Here is a 13,463-nt window from a genome sequence, read left to right as displayed (position 1 = left end):
GTTGTCAAACGGCATTAATAAGTAAATAACACACTGAATTGTTGTAGATTAATTCACGAACAAGAATAATATATGGAAAAATATCAATGAAATCATTTTGGTATCATTTTTCTGCCATGTAACATTTTTTTTTGTTGATATTATAGACTTCAACCACATGAACCTTAGGCTCCTCTTACATCAGAGGTGATTTAAAAAAACATAATTGACATAATTGATCCAACTCCATCTTTTAATAACCTGCAAATTCCGTTTCTTTTAAATTCGATTTTCCCTGATAAACTTTCAAGCAACAATGACGAGCAGGCAGCCGACTAGACAATCTTTCATTTTATTCCAATTATGTGTACAGTAGACCACTATAGGAACAATCTAACACAGTATATGCGGTAATCAGTAAGTAGATTATGCTCAGCCAAGGGCCAAACCGTACCACAATCCAGAGCGGCATCTCCGTGTTGAGTACCACACAGCATTATTGCTAGAGACCACATGACATGTCAAACAAGATGCTTCATGGTGCCCCACGCAGTCCACTGAAATGTTTCTCTGAGATGCAGAATTAACTGATTCGACCTCAACCAGGATTTACCACAAGGACGAGACCTGGAGACAAAGCTGCTGCTGACATGTCTCGTCTTTATTACCATGACGATTAGGGTTATTATATAAGCCTTTAGGAAGATGGAAGACATTCCCTGTGGGTCTGAGTAAATGGCCTCTCTTGCTATGTTCTGAGTGATGCCAGATTTACTGTGGTATGCTCTGAAAAGTAGAAAAAGCAAATCAGGCAGTGAAGATTTACTCTCTTCAGCTGAAATATTTATGAAAAGACATCTTCATTAAGGCCTCACACCGTTCGTCTTCGTGTTTAATTTAGTGGTGGGCCTCTTTGGCTCATTAGCATTTTCTGTTAAAGCAGGCAAAAAAAAACCCAAAACAGTTTGATTACTTTTACAAGTTGTTAAGTAACACCAAAGTGCCCATCATCTAAAACCTCAGACGAGGGTGGAGAGTTTCTTCTACCTGCTGCTTCATTTGGATGACGAGGAGCAAAGAAGACATGAAGTCTAACAGTCTAAGTTCAGGATTTCAGCAGCTCTCAACAAGACAGCTTTTTCCTTTAGTCTCCTCGTGTCTCATAAAACTTGAGGAAAAGTAGTGCACACAGTCATGCTAATGGCTTACCAGCTAGGAGGTGAATGAAAACCCTTGTCACATTAGCATTTTTGCTTAAAACAATAAAGGAGACAATTTGAGTTTGTTTTCATCCAGACAGTCTTGTGTGGCATAATAACAGACCCATCTGCCCAATGCTTCCATTCCCCACTGGAATATGCCTCCTGTAACGATTAATCACGATTTAACAAGAGTTAGTGACAATGAACAAAACTTTCTGAAATGAAACAATCCCTTAGACGATTCAGAAAAATACTAAGCAAAACATTCTGGGTTCGACAAATACGAAGTACAAAGTTAAGCAATCATAAAATCTACTCATGACACTTCAAGTGTCCTTAAACCAGCTGACCTACAAACAATGTATAAATATATTGTTATATTGCTTTATTGAAGGTATACTGCGAAAAACGTAACGCTAAACTTCTAACCAGTAGCTGTACAAGGCAAGAAAAGCCTCACAGCAGCTAATAGTAATTAAACCCAGTCCTACTGGAAGGCTCATTTCAAAGACGCAATGAATGCAGTTAATGACGCTCAGGTGACTATTGGCTAAAGTGAAGACCGACTGTGACACAACTTTGACTCAAAAATAACTGAGATGCCATAATGCATACAGTCAACCTTTATACACAAATGCCAAGGAGTTATTTAAATTTTCAGAACCAAAAGGTCACAATATTTTAGTAAAGAAATGTCCTAAACGTCCTCACTGCATTTGTCATGTCTGAGCCTCCTCTAATATAAGGCAGTAATTACAGTCAGGTACTAAATGGACAACAATGAAGCAATAACATAAAAAATGTCATGTTTCCTACAGTTAAATATAGTTGATCAGAGCATTCATTTTCCATTTCTTTCACTCCTTTTTCCCCCTCAAGTTGCTATTTGCTCCTTGTTACGCTAGGGGCCACCATGTGTATGTGTTTTGATAACAGAGGAGACACACACACACACACACAGGCCACAGTCACTGTCTCGGTATGCATTTTGTCACAGCTACGTTGGGGATTTGTGTAAAATGGAAAAGGAACACACCGCAAACAGACTGTACCTAAAACCACTCAGACCATCCTGCAGGTTAAAAACACAACAAAACCTCCAGTTATCTTTTCATTTGTCCACTTTTTTGTTTCCTGAGGCAAAAAGAAACCCCAACACAACAACCTCAAACACAAATTAGCTGAAGTAGTAGTCTAGTGTGTGTGTGTGTGTGTGTTTAGTACACAAACCACACCTGAGTAAAAGACACTCCAGCGAGTGTTAACTTATTATCACCTGAATGTGGCTTGTTTATACAAAGCAGTCACTACGGAGGAATAATAGCACGCGTGGCCCTCAGTGTGTATCACTTAGTCAAACGGACGCAACAAAACTTTGACGTAAAGTTCGGGCGCGGCCGACACTGCTGCTGTCTGATCTGTCCTCCGCTTCAGAAAGGCATCGATACAACAACAAACAGTACAGTGCAATGTTAAGATAAACACAGTTGAGCTTTTGTCTTTGAAGAAAAAGTTATTTCTCTTTAACAGCTGCTTTACTGACCAAAAATTGAGTTAAAATATATTCTTATGATTATTGAAAAAAAAAGGGGGTTTTTAAAGCGGTAATGAGACGTGGAGTTTTATTGTGACATGTATTTATAATTTTGAGGCTCTGTATTCTGTGTGAAATGCAGGATGCCGTGCATTCTCTCTGTGTGGATGTTTAAAAATGCATTGGTTTTTACCTTTTTATCTTTACAATGGACTTCTGTTTCAGAAATAAAGTATTAATTAATTAACCGGTAAGCTAGCAATTAGCAAGATAAAAGTGTGTTTAACGCAGTTCAAACTGTGAACTTTTGTTTAACTTTGCTTTAAGTGAACCCACGATGAGCCTGTTTGCATCAGAGTTAACTGAAGCCGCTTTACTGATTTACGTGCCGTTAATACCTTACTGACTAGTTTGAAACTGTTTGTCGGCAGGTCTTGTGTCAAAGTCTGTTTCCGCCTCATACGGGCTTTCCTGAGGCCCACATTAGTGTAAGGTCAGCTGTTGCAGAGATAACCAGCTGAGGTTATGGGTTCTGGTTAAAGGAGACACAAATAATTAAATGGGGGGGGGGTTTGACACAACACAACAATTATGTTTAAGTGCCCCAATGAATTATTTCCATGGACGCCTTTCAGCAAATCAGACATGAATATTTTCTGTGCCAGAGGCATTAAGTGTCCACAGTGTGATCACTGCAGCGGTCAGATTACTAACAACTTATTGTTTCTGTTTTTTTTTATTCTTTCAAAGTGAGAATAAAACCTTTTCATTCTATTTGTTTTTCACACGGAGGGCTCACGAAGATGTTCACACTTCAGGTATTTTCAGCTGTGACTCAGACAGGAACCGCACAAACGTTTGGCCACGTGGTTGATTTATGGTTGGCCTTGAAAGGTCACAGTTGTTTGGGCCACTCGGCGTTGCTCCCCGTCCGCCTAAAATGGCTGCTACCACGGTCACACTCACCATCACTACAAATCCAAAAAGGGGTTGCTTTGAAATAAGGCTCCACAGTATACTGAGCATGTGACACCAGTGTAAACAGATAATTGATCTAACTTTGTTTAGCTGACTTAAAGTGACACTTACTGAGTTTTCTTCTGTGAGTTATTTAAGGTCCATATTAAAGTACATATTAAAAAACTGTCTACTACAAGTGTAATATAATTCAAGAGCTAAAACCAGTCTCAGTACCAATTCAGTCAAGGTGCAGAACAACAGTTAACAGTCTGATAGAAGATAATCATACAGCAATCAAACTGCAAGTTAAAAGCACAGGTCTCACTAGTTGCTAATCTGCCTTCGTCTCAGCAGCAGGGGGCACTGCAGCTGAAGATACCAGTCTGGCAGCTTCATCCTGGGGCTCCACTGGGCCCTCCCCACCCCCATCCTCCTCATCCTCCTTCTCCAGGCCCAGTGGAGGCTGTCTTTGTGCTGCAGTGTGCCTGGAGCGAGCCCTGTGCCTTCGAGGGTGGAGGAAGAGCGCAGGGTCCGGCATGGCTGTGGGCTCTGCAGGGCCCATCACCTTCTCTATGGGCACACATTCCCGGGCACGGTCCACTCTCGAAGATGCCCGAGCACTCTTACGCTTGGGTTTAACCACAGGAGAGGAAGGGGAGGCTCCTGACGGCAGCTGTGGGGAACTCTGCTCGGCACCATACTGGGCCCCCTGACTGCTGGCTCTGGCGAGGAGTCCCTGCCTCTGTTGCATCCGCTGGTGGTGCAGTTTCTGTCTAGCAGCATGAAGCTGGAAGGAGAGGTACGCTGCTGCCTCAGTTTGCTTCTGCAGCTCCGTGTTAAGGATGGTGGAGCAGTGGCTGCGACGTTTGAGCTCTTCCAGGAAGTGGCGCTCCTTTTCCTTGAGATTGGCTCTGAGGGCGCCCACCAAAGCCCCTTTGTGACTCAGCTCCTTCCGAAGCTCTCCTAAGGTGTTCTCCCGCTCCGCCAAGCGGTTTTCCACGTGCCGACACCTGGCCTCCAGGACCTCCTCTTCCTCCTGTAACTCTGACACAGACATGGACAAGAAGTGCAAGTGTTAATTATAAGCATACCTTTTGGTGGTTAAAATGACGTGCCAACATATATAACCTGGGCATGTCATACGTCACATAAATAATATAAACGCTTTGCCCACAGCTTAAAACGGTGTTCAGCAAAACAGCTCACCAAGCACAACATTTATGCACAGTTTAATAGATGCCAGCTTTGCATCAAAGTCAGTGTCGTTTAACTCGCCTCTTTAAGCAAAGCTGAGCCTTTGTTGGGCCACAACAGCTCTAACAGGCAGCACATATGATCACACAAGTCAGAGATCGTATAGATCAAATCACTAGTTATCTCTGATGAGAATAATGTGTGAGCGTGAACCAGGCTGTGCTAGATATATATTAATATTTATTCTTGGTCTTCTAGTGTCGGCATATTTTAGGACTTCTACTGATGTGTGATACACAGATGTGTCTTTACATGAAATAAACAGTCAGATTATGTCCGGAATTATTACTATGTTATTATATTACTTCAGATTCTGACTTGGCAATACAGTTCATGTCATTTTTCACACCTGAATAATTATAAAAAATATCAGCCCCTTGAAAATCAAACGCAGCTTAATACAACAGCACAGCTTCATTCACTTCATGTTCATACTGTTTACGAGAGCGATTCAACTGAATGCTAATTACTGAAGCTGTAGTTTAGCACTGTAGCCATTATTTTAATGACTGCTCAACATGCTATTTATTTTTATACATCTAGTAAGCAGTTAATTCTCAAAAATAATTTGAAACTGCCATCACAATTTCCCAGAGTCAAACTAAATGTCTGAACTGCTTGCTCTCTTTATATTATATTAATATGAAATAGGAAAAATAAGCAGCAGCTCCTCACGTTACAAAAGCTGGACCAGGCGAATCTTTTTGCTTAATAAACGATTAATCAGTCATCAGTATTCACTAGTCAGTTTAGATAATTTAACAGTCTTTATTATTGTGTTGAATCTGATGTGATCTCACATCAAACAGTCCACTGGCTAAATTTGATACTAGCGCTGATTTAGGCATCGCTCTCAAGAGATAAACACTACAACTGAAGGCCTCCTCTCCACGCCAACTTCAGCCTCTCTGCCAAGGTCATATTTAATGCAGCATAAAGCTTATTGTTCTTTTTGTTTTGCTTCTGTAAGACAGCATTTGTGCTCTTTCATTCCAGTAATATTCCCCAGAGGAGAGGGAGCTATGGAGGACAAGCAACCTTAGGGCTGACTGAGCTGGAGCTTTCCAGAGGAGAAGGAGATTACATCCACTGAGACCAGCACTGATGCCTCCGCCCATAGAAATGGGTCAGATTTGAAGGGCTGGAGAGTCTGAAAGGGAGCTTTGGTGAGTCCTGAGGATGAAACTATCAAATGTGGAATTCATATTAGGCTTAAATGTGACAGGGTGCTTCGTACACTGATAAAATCTTTCAGTTTGACTAGGTTATTGTTTTATGATCTACATTTTTCACCTCCTCCATCTAATTTTCTCATCTGTGATTTTCTTGTTTCTAGCATACTTTTCCTTCCATCTATTTCCTCAATCCTCCAGTCCTTCCTTGATCCTCCAAGGACCGATGAGTCTCAGGTTTGCAGGCGCCCATTGCCACACCCAGGTTGAGCTCATATGCTAACTGTGGACTACAATACCTTCCATACTCCTCTCCCCTCCTCCATGTCTGCAGCCGACTGCACCCTGCCGCCTTCCCTTAATCGCTCTCTCCTTCCAGCTCTTCCTTTCCTTCTTTTTTACTGGCTCTACGTCTTTCTTGCTCTCAGCAAAGTCTGTAAGTGGACACCCCCACTGGGACGATGGAGGAAAAATGAGAGCAGGAAAAGAAGAAGAGCGTGGATCAATTTGTCAGGGTGGGAGGAGAACAGAGGGCCATGCTGCATTGATGGATCAGGGGATAACCTGTCCTGGAAAAGGAGATGGGGTCTAATGGCTGAGTAATGCAGCCAAATACAACCCCAACACCTCCCACCCCACTCCTATCCCCCCTACCCCCAGTGAAATTTTGCCTATCTATGTAATCCTGCATCCAAACGCCACAAACGGTCCTGCAAATTTCAGATAGGAGCCAAATATTTTGAAACATGCAGTATATTCACAGTGGAAAACTGCACATATACATAAAAAAAATAACCAAAAACAAAATAAACAACAGCTAATGAATGCAAACAGCACACTTTGCGTCTGTGATCTAGCCTGTGTATGACCCGGAGGACTGGAGAAGAGGGAGGAGGATGGCTGACAGAGATCCACTCCCTGGGGGATGGAAGGCAGCAGAGAGGAGCAGGCGTAGATTTATGGTAGACATGACATCAGTCTTCATACAAAACCCCCCCGCAAAAAACACAAGGCGCACAAATACAGCCAGACACAGACTGTCAAAGGTTCCTCTCAGCTGGCCCACCAGGCATCCAGAAACCTCCCCCCTCTCCGTCTCTTGTCTGTCTGTGCTTCATCCAGATGTTTGCATCATCTGGATCTTCCTCCCCTCTAGTTCTGCATCCTTCTGTGCTTGTCCCTCCTATGTGTGCGAATGCTGTACTGTCTCTTCCATGTTTGTGTGGCTTGTCCTCTTTCCAGTCGGTCATGTTTTACACTACACATGCATTTGTATTTTTCTCATCAAAATTTGTACATATTGTGATTTTTTTCCTGGGGGCTGATCTGTTCAATACACGACACTGAACGAAAGTCTATCTCTCTTCCATCTGCTCCTCCTGAAGTCCCTTCCTTGCTTTCACTGTAGTTTTTTCCTTGATGTGCATCGAGGGACAAGCAGAGTCTGCACATATGCTGTGCAGGCTGTGCAAGATTCTTGGCTATATAAATGAAACTGACTTGACATTACAGACAGAGAGCTGATTCATGATGAAGGTGGGTGAGGAAGAAAAGAACACTTGCACAAAAGGTGGACATGAGCGTTGATAGGATGGGATTAAACAAACCTATTTGGCTTCTGCCTGGAGGCTTCACCTTCAGCTCGCTTGTCAACTCTGAAAGCCACAAGAGAAAGAGAGAGAGAAACACAGGAAAGAGCCGTTAAAGAGACAGGAATCTAAAAAACAAACACACGAAATCAAATTATCAGAGCTTCAGTACAGATGCCGACATTTTCTGTTTGCTGTTGCTGGTGAGCATAACAGATGCTCGGCGCAGTTTTCCAGCACATTTTCAGTGAGTTCATGCATAATTTATGAAGCTAAATCTGAAACTTTACACCAAATGCTCTCTGTCAGATTCTGGGCCAATAATGTTACATTACTTGTCGCAGTCTGGGGAAAAAAAAACGTCCTTTACTGTAACCTCAATAAGACATATTAGCATTATTAGCAGTCCTCAGTGAAATCAATACTCACTTAAATAAAAACTACTGGCTGTGCAATCTGTTTCAGGAGGGAACGCAAACCAAACAAACAGGAAATGCTCGCCATTAAGAAACGTAAGCAGGGTTGCATTTATTAAAACATCTGATGGTGCTGTGTGACCCTTTAGACTGTGTCTTGGCACATTTCTGATAAACTCTCAAATTTTCCTCAGTTTTACACTCAAATCTTGTACAGACTGACGATTTACTGAGGCAATGGTTGATTCTGTATGGAGAACTGGTCAACACGTGAGTGACAAATGATTTCTTCTCACATTTGTGTACAGGAAGCTGACCTTCTATTGTGTATAGTGTTTTGTATTCTGCTTTTCTTCTGAATACTGTGTCACTGAAGGCTTTTTATGTCTTGCATTAATGGACGCCCTTTGCATCCATTTGTCTTGTGCTGTAAAAACACAGACAGACATCAGGGGCCGGACGCTCAGCAACTCGTTCGCCTGAATTTTACCGGACAACAAACATGACAGCATGACTCTTTTTTTAGCAGTGCAGGGAGTAGCAATAGAGCTCAACAGCGTGACGGGGAGATACTTTACAAACATGATCAGGATTATCTAAATATTACGTGATTTGATATCTGGCACACTGGCATTTTTAGATTCTGGATGGATTATATCACACGTCAGGGCAACTAATGGTTTGAGCTCTTGAGAAGATAATGTATCAGACTGGTTATTAGCAGCGTTGGATTGTCCCTGATGAAAACACTTCAGCTTAGACTCTCTGACGGGCTTGTGCGGCTCAGGCTGTCGGTTGCGTCTGGCCTGTCAGTCATTTTGATGGTAATCCAGGGAGGCCTGAGTGCGGACTCACACACAGGAATGTGAATTTTTAGATGAACGCTGCCTTAATTTGTCCTGTTTCGATTTCCTATAGCCAGAAATATGAACCTGATTAGTCACAGGTGATGATGTAGAAGCAGCAGTAAAAATGATTCAATACCGTAAATAAAACATGTTTCGCATTTTGTAAAGCAGCATGTGTGTTTATTCTTGCTCTTGCCATCACACCCTTTCTCCTTCCCTCTGCGGTCAGCATAACACGCCCACCCATGCAGCTGGCATGAAGGGAGAAAGACAGAGGATGACAGGAAGCAAGGAAGGAAGGAAGGAATAGAGGAAGTATTGTAATGACTGCCAAAAGTGGGAGATTTTGGGGAGTTTTCTCCTGTTTTCCAGTCATTATCCAATTTCAAAACTGCCAGAAGCACTTATGAAGTTAATTTACCACAGGGAATCGGCTCTTGGGAATATTTCTTGAAACAACAGTCAAACAATGAAAACGAGGAGCTCAGCACATTTCAGCATCCAGAATGTGTAACGCTTTGTAGGTCAGGCTTATCTCCTACAGCCTCACTGAGCAATCAAGGGTTTTGTTTCATGGCTCGACCTTGAATGTTGCAAAGATATACTGAAGGACACACACGCACACACACAGACTTGAGTTGTATGACAAACAATAGCCAAATTTTATCAAAGAAAAAGCCTCCATTTCAAGAACAGAACACAAAAAATGGATTTAGCTCATTGTTGAAGGAGACAAAAGCGTGAACGCCGTTATGCTGATGAGGAGACACTGAGCGTACAGAACAATAAAAGACAGGTCAGCAGTTAAAAAGGCAGCGCTAATATGCAAAGCCACATCGTCAGCCTCAACCTTGCAGTCCCCTTCCAGGATACACATTAGTGAGCTGGCAGCTAACACCTATCACACCTGCATACCGCAGCAGCCTATCAGCAGCTAGCGGACATCCTCCAGACTCCTCATCGCCTCAGTTTGTATCTGTAAACCTCCACAATGTATAAACGTGGCCTGGTACCAGAGGAGACCTGCATGTCAGCTGCATAAGTGGTAATTACAAGAAGGAGGAAGACTTTGTTGTGCATATTCACACAGACTGCAATTTGTTTGTCACTGACTTTAAACCTGTTATTAAAATGTATTTTTTTTCTTGTTGCTGCCTGTGCTAACCTTCACATGCAAACACGATCTCTGCACTGCTTCTTGTTTTGGGAGGCAAATTCTGGATAGTGGCTCCTGAGTACTTCAAAATGACTGGGACTTTATTTTATTTTATGGAAATCATGTTTTTGTACCCTTTTATTACTTCTTGAGTACCATGCGAGTGTGGCCTCCCAGCAGCACAAACCTTTCGCCTGAACCACAGTGACTGAAACATGGGACTTAGCTGAAGCTAGTTAGCAGCAAGATAGCTCCCATCTCCATGGACAACTTTCACAAACTTTGATTAAAAAAAACACTGCAGTGCTTAAAACCAAAATCCACCGGTTACGAGAGGTGGATCTGGAATTTTAACTTTCTATGTGCAAAGCCTGGGGATAAATCACTTGGGAATATGAGCCCGAGAGATGGCCAGAGCCCAGCGGCAGCAGAGATGCTACGAGCAGGCCTGCACTACCATCCAGACAGAAACCCCTCATCAGCCCCTGCATTAAGCAGAACACAGCTGTGGGTGTGTGCTCAGCTTCAGTCGCTAACATTGTAGACCACAAAATGTTGTTAGTCATGGACTTAATTAAAACAATAATGAAATCAGCCTTCTGTCAACTTAAAAAAAAATATCAAGAATTAGAGTACTTACAAACTTGCCCAACAGTTCACCTTCATTAGGATCAACGGTTCGTCTAAAGAGTCGATGAACGGAAAGAGATGAGGTGTGGTGTAATAATGTCCCTGTGCCTGCAGTGCCACAGAGACCTCTGATGAATGTGGAAATGAAAGGCTGTACTATAGGATGATTTCAGCAGCTGCAACAATTCACGTTTGTGCTAATGAGTTTGGAGCAAGGGATATGTTGGCACTGAGTAAATGCAGCAAAGCTTTCTTTTTATTGGTTAAACTATTTTTCAATAGAAAATTATTGTCTTTCTGAAGGTTTGTGCTTGTTTTCTCTGAGCTGACAGGGTACATATAAAGAACAACTGAGGGGACCATTAACCCCCCCCCCAACACACACACACACACACACACAATAACCATCACACACAGCTTGCACAGCTTCTCTGACCAGATGTGTTCATACAGGAAAGTGATGGAAGAGCTCGTTTTCTACAACTGATCACACTGGCTCTGAGCCACCTCAGCCTCTCTGTGTCTTCACTCACACACACACACACACACACACACACACACCCCTCCCCCCCCGCTCTCCTCTCCTGTATTTGTTAACCACAATCCTGTTCATATGGATTACTAAGGCTATGGTATCTACGGATTAACCAGGATGGATATGTTTGTATTCATCTGTGTGTATGTGTGTGTGTGTGTATCTGTCTCACCCCACCCCCGCACCCCAAAATATTAATTTTAAGGTAAAGACTTTACCAGGTTCAAGTTAGGATGAGCGTTCGATTTAGGTACGTAACACTAACATCAGAGAATGAAGAAAACCTCCAAGGAATTAATGAAATTAACCAGACGTGTGTGTCTGTGTGTGTGCGTGTGCATATGCACTTGCTTGCTTGATTAAATGGACATCATATCCATTAGGCCCGAAACAGGAAATGATGCAATCTACAGGAATCGTACCATGACATCACCATGTAGTCACGGTCTGGCATTGACTGATGGTGCAGACACACATCTGATGAACACTGAGGCTTGTGTGCACATGGGGATTTAGTTTCTCTGTGTGAAATAAAATGTCAGTAACTGACCCTGCAGATTACAACTAAACAGATTCACAAAATCAAATACAGATCATGTGGTCCACCAAATGAAGGTACAATAAAAGTGAGCTTCAATTGTTTTAGGGCTCTCTGGAATGGAATCTCATCTGGGTGGAGGTTTCATGGATTTTTATGAAGCAGTGGTTCAGAAATTTGGCTTGTGAAGACGGGCATGTTGGAAAAAATTTGTGAACTAAAGAAACAAACTAATCAAAACATTCCCTCCAAGTCTCCAAGAACACATCAGTCCTGTAATTAACATCTTAGGGAATCTTCTCTCTCAGTGTAGAGGGTCAGTGAGAGGGAGGCCCTTTCTAATTAACCACTTACATCCGCAAAAAGTAAAAGCAGGCAACGCTCAAAGGGGATCAATCAAAGAATTTCTTCGCTAAAATGTGAGCTCATTAGAGCTGAGGCTTTTCTGCCTTTCTTCAACATATATGATAATAAACTGAATGTATTTGATTTTAGACAATACAAACTGATTGGAAACATCTCTCTGAATAGTTGTGAACATTGATTAATTATTTTTTGACCTCCTGGAAAATGAATAAAAAGAGCACAAGTATAATTAGCTGCAGCCCTGGAGCTTTCAATCACATAAAAGGTTCACATAAAAGGGGTCACCTAAAAGTTTCATGGCCTCTCACACACACACACGCACACACAGTAACAACAGCAGCAGCATGTCACTCACCTGAGCAGCGTTTCTGCAGGGAGAGGATCTCCAGGTGGAGGCCATGGAGTAAAGTGAGGTGCTCCTGCCTGAGGAACACCACGCTCCTCTCTACGCTCTCCACCTGCCGAGTCAGGCTGCTCTCATCACCCATGATGGAGTCTGGAGACACAGAGGGAGGAAAACATAAGGATGTGACTTTACTCCACCGGCATCCACCTGTCTTTTAGAGAGACCACCTTTTCCAACTTGAACTCCGACTGCTGAATGTCACTTTCTGATACTGTGAACGCTGCCTATGTCAGCCACAGAGAGAGAGGAAGTGCAAGTTGTGTATTGAGGTCATGTGGAGGGGGGGGGGGGCTATAAATAAGGCACTGGTGACCAGAGACCTCAACAAGGAACAGGAGAAACCATTAATGTTATGGATGCAGTTACATCATTAACTATGCCTTTTCAGTCCATATTAAGTCGATGCAAATCTGCTTACCTGTAAAAAAAAATGTAAGTACCGAAATCTAATGCAAATGATTCGTTATAAAAACGTCCTCCGGTCCGCGCATGCTGGCATCCAGTCCCGGTCCAAATCCTGTCCGCTGCGGCATTCACCCGAAGACATTTCATCAGAAGCGTTGAAGTGCTTCTCAGCTGCATGTGACGCCGTTTGATTAGAGGCAGGACAGCTGCGTATAAACGCAAAACCACCTCGATGCATGGCACCGCGCTTCTCCGGCAAAACCGCTGCTTGCTGCACCATCCGTGTCGAGCATCGTTAGGAAGAGGAGGAGGAGGAGGATGTGTTCAAATCGGTCGATAGGAAAGCCCACTGGGGAAAGTGCGCAGTTCATTCCTCGCCCACCGACTGAGACATCAAGCTGCTGGCGGACGGCTGAGCAGCGAAACGAGGAATAAGAAGCCACAGTGAGCAGAACACGCGAGAACATCGTACG

The 13,463-nt window shown here is 42.9% G+C and overlaps 1 protein-coding gene across 3 annotated transcripts; it reads right to left on the bottom strand.

The window, feature by feature from the left end:
- Positions 1-299: 299 nt before the first annotated feature.
- Positions 300-13,357, bottom strand: ccdc92ba (coiled-coil domain containing 92Ba). 3 transcript variants are annotated; one of them, XM_046388938.1, is made up of 5 exons: positions 13,026-13,357; positions 12,535-12,675; positions 7,709-7,756; positions 4,001-4,719; positions 300-765 (listed from the first exon to the last, which is right to left on the bottom strand). In XM_046388938.1, exons 1-4 carry the CDS (start codon positions 13,165-13,167, stop codon positions 4,007-4,009), a joined length of 1,044 nt encoding a protein of 347 aa, XP_046244894.1. In that variant the 5' UTR covers positions 13,168-13,357; the 3' UTR covers positions 300-765; positions 4,001-4,006. The 3 variants fall into 3 exon arrangements, with proteins under 3 accessions (XP_046244894.1, XP_046244893.1, XP_046244896.1); XM_046388937.1 differs by lacking the exon at positions 300-765 and having other exon boundaries at positions 3,368-4,719; XM_046388940.1 differs by lacking the exon at positions 300-765 and having other exon boundaries at positions 3,368-4,719; positions 13,004-13,166.
- Between the last annotated feature and the right edge of the window lie 106 nt (positions 13,358-13,463).

Source organism: Scatophagus argus, chromosome 5 (assembly GCF_020382885.2).
Source record: "Scatophagus argus isolate fScaArg1 chromosome 5, fScaArg1.pri, whole genome shotgun sequence".
NCBI classification, from domain to species: Eukaryota; Metazoa; Chordata; class Actinopteri; family Scatophagidae; genus Scatophagus; species Scatophagus argus.
The sequence above is the reverse complement of the archived record's forward strand: the minus strand, read 5'-3'. Positions and strand labels throughout refer to the sequence as shown.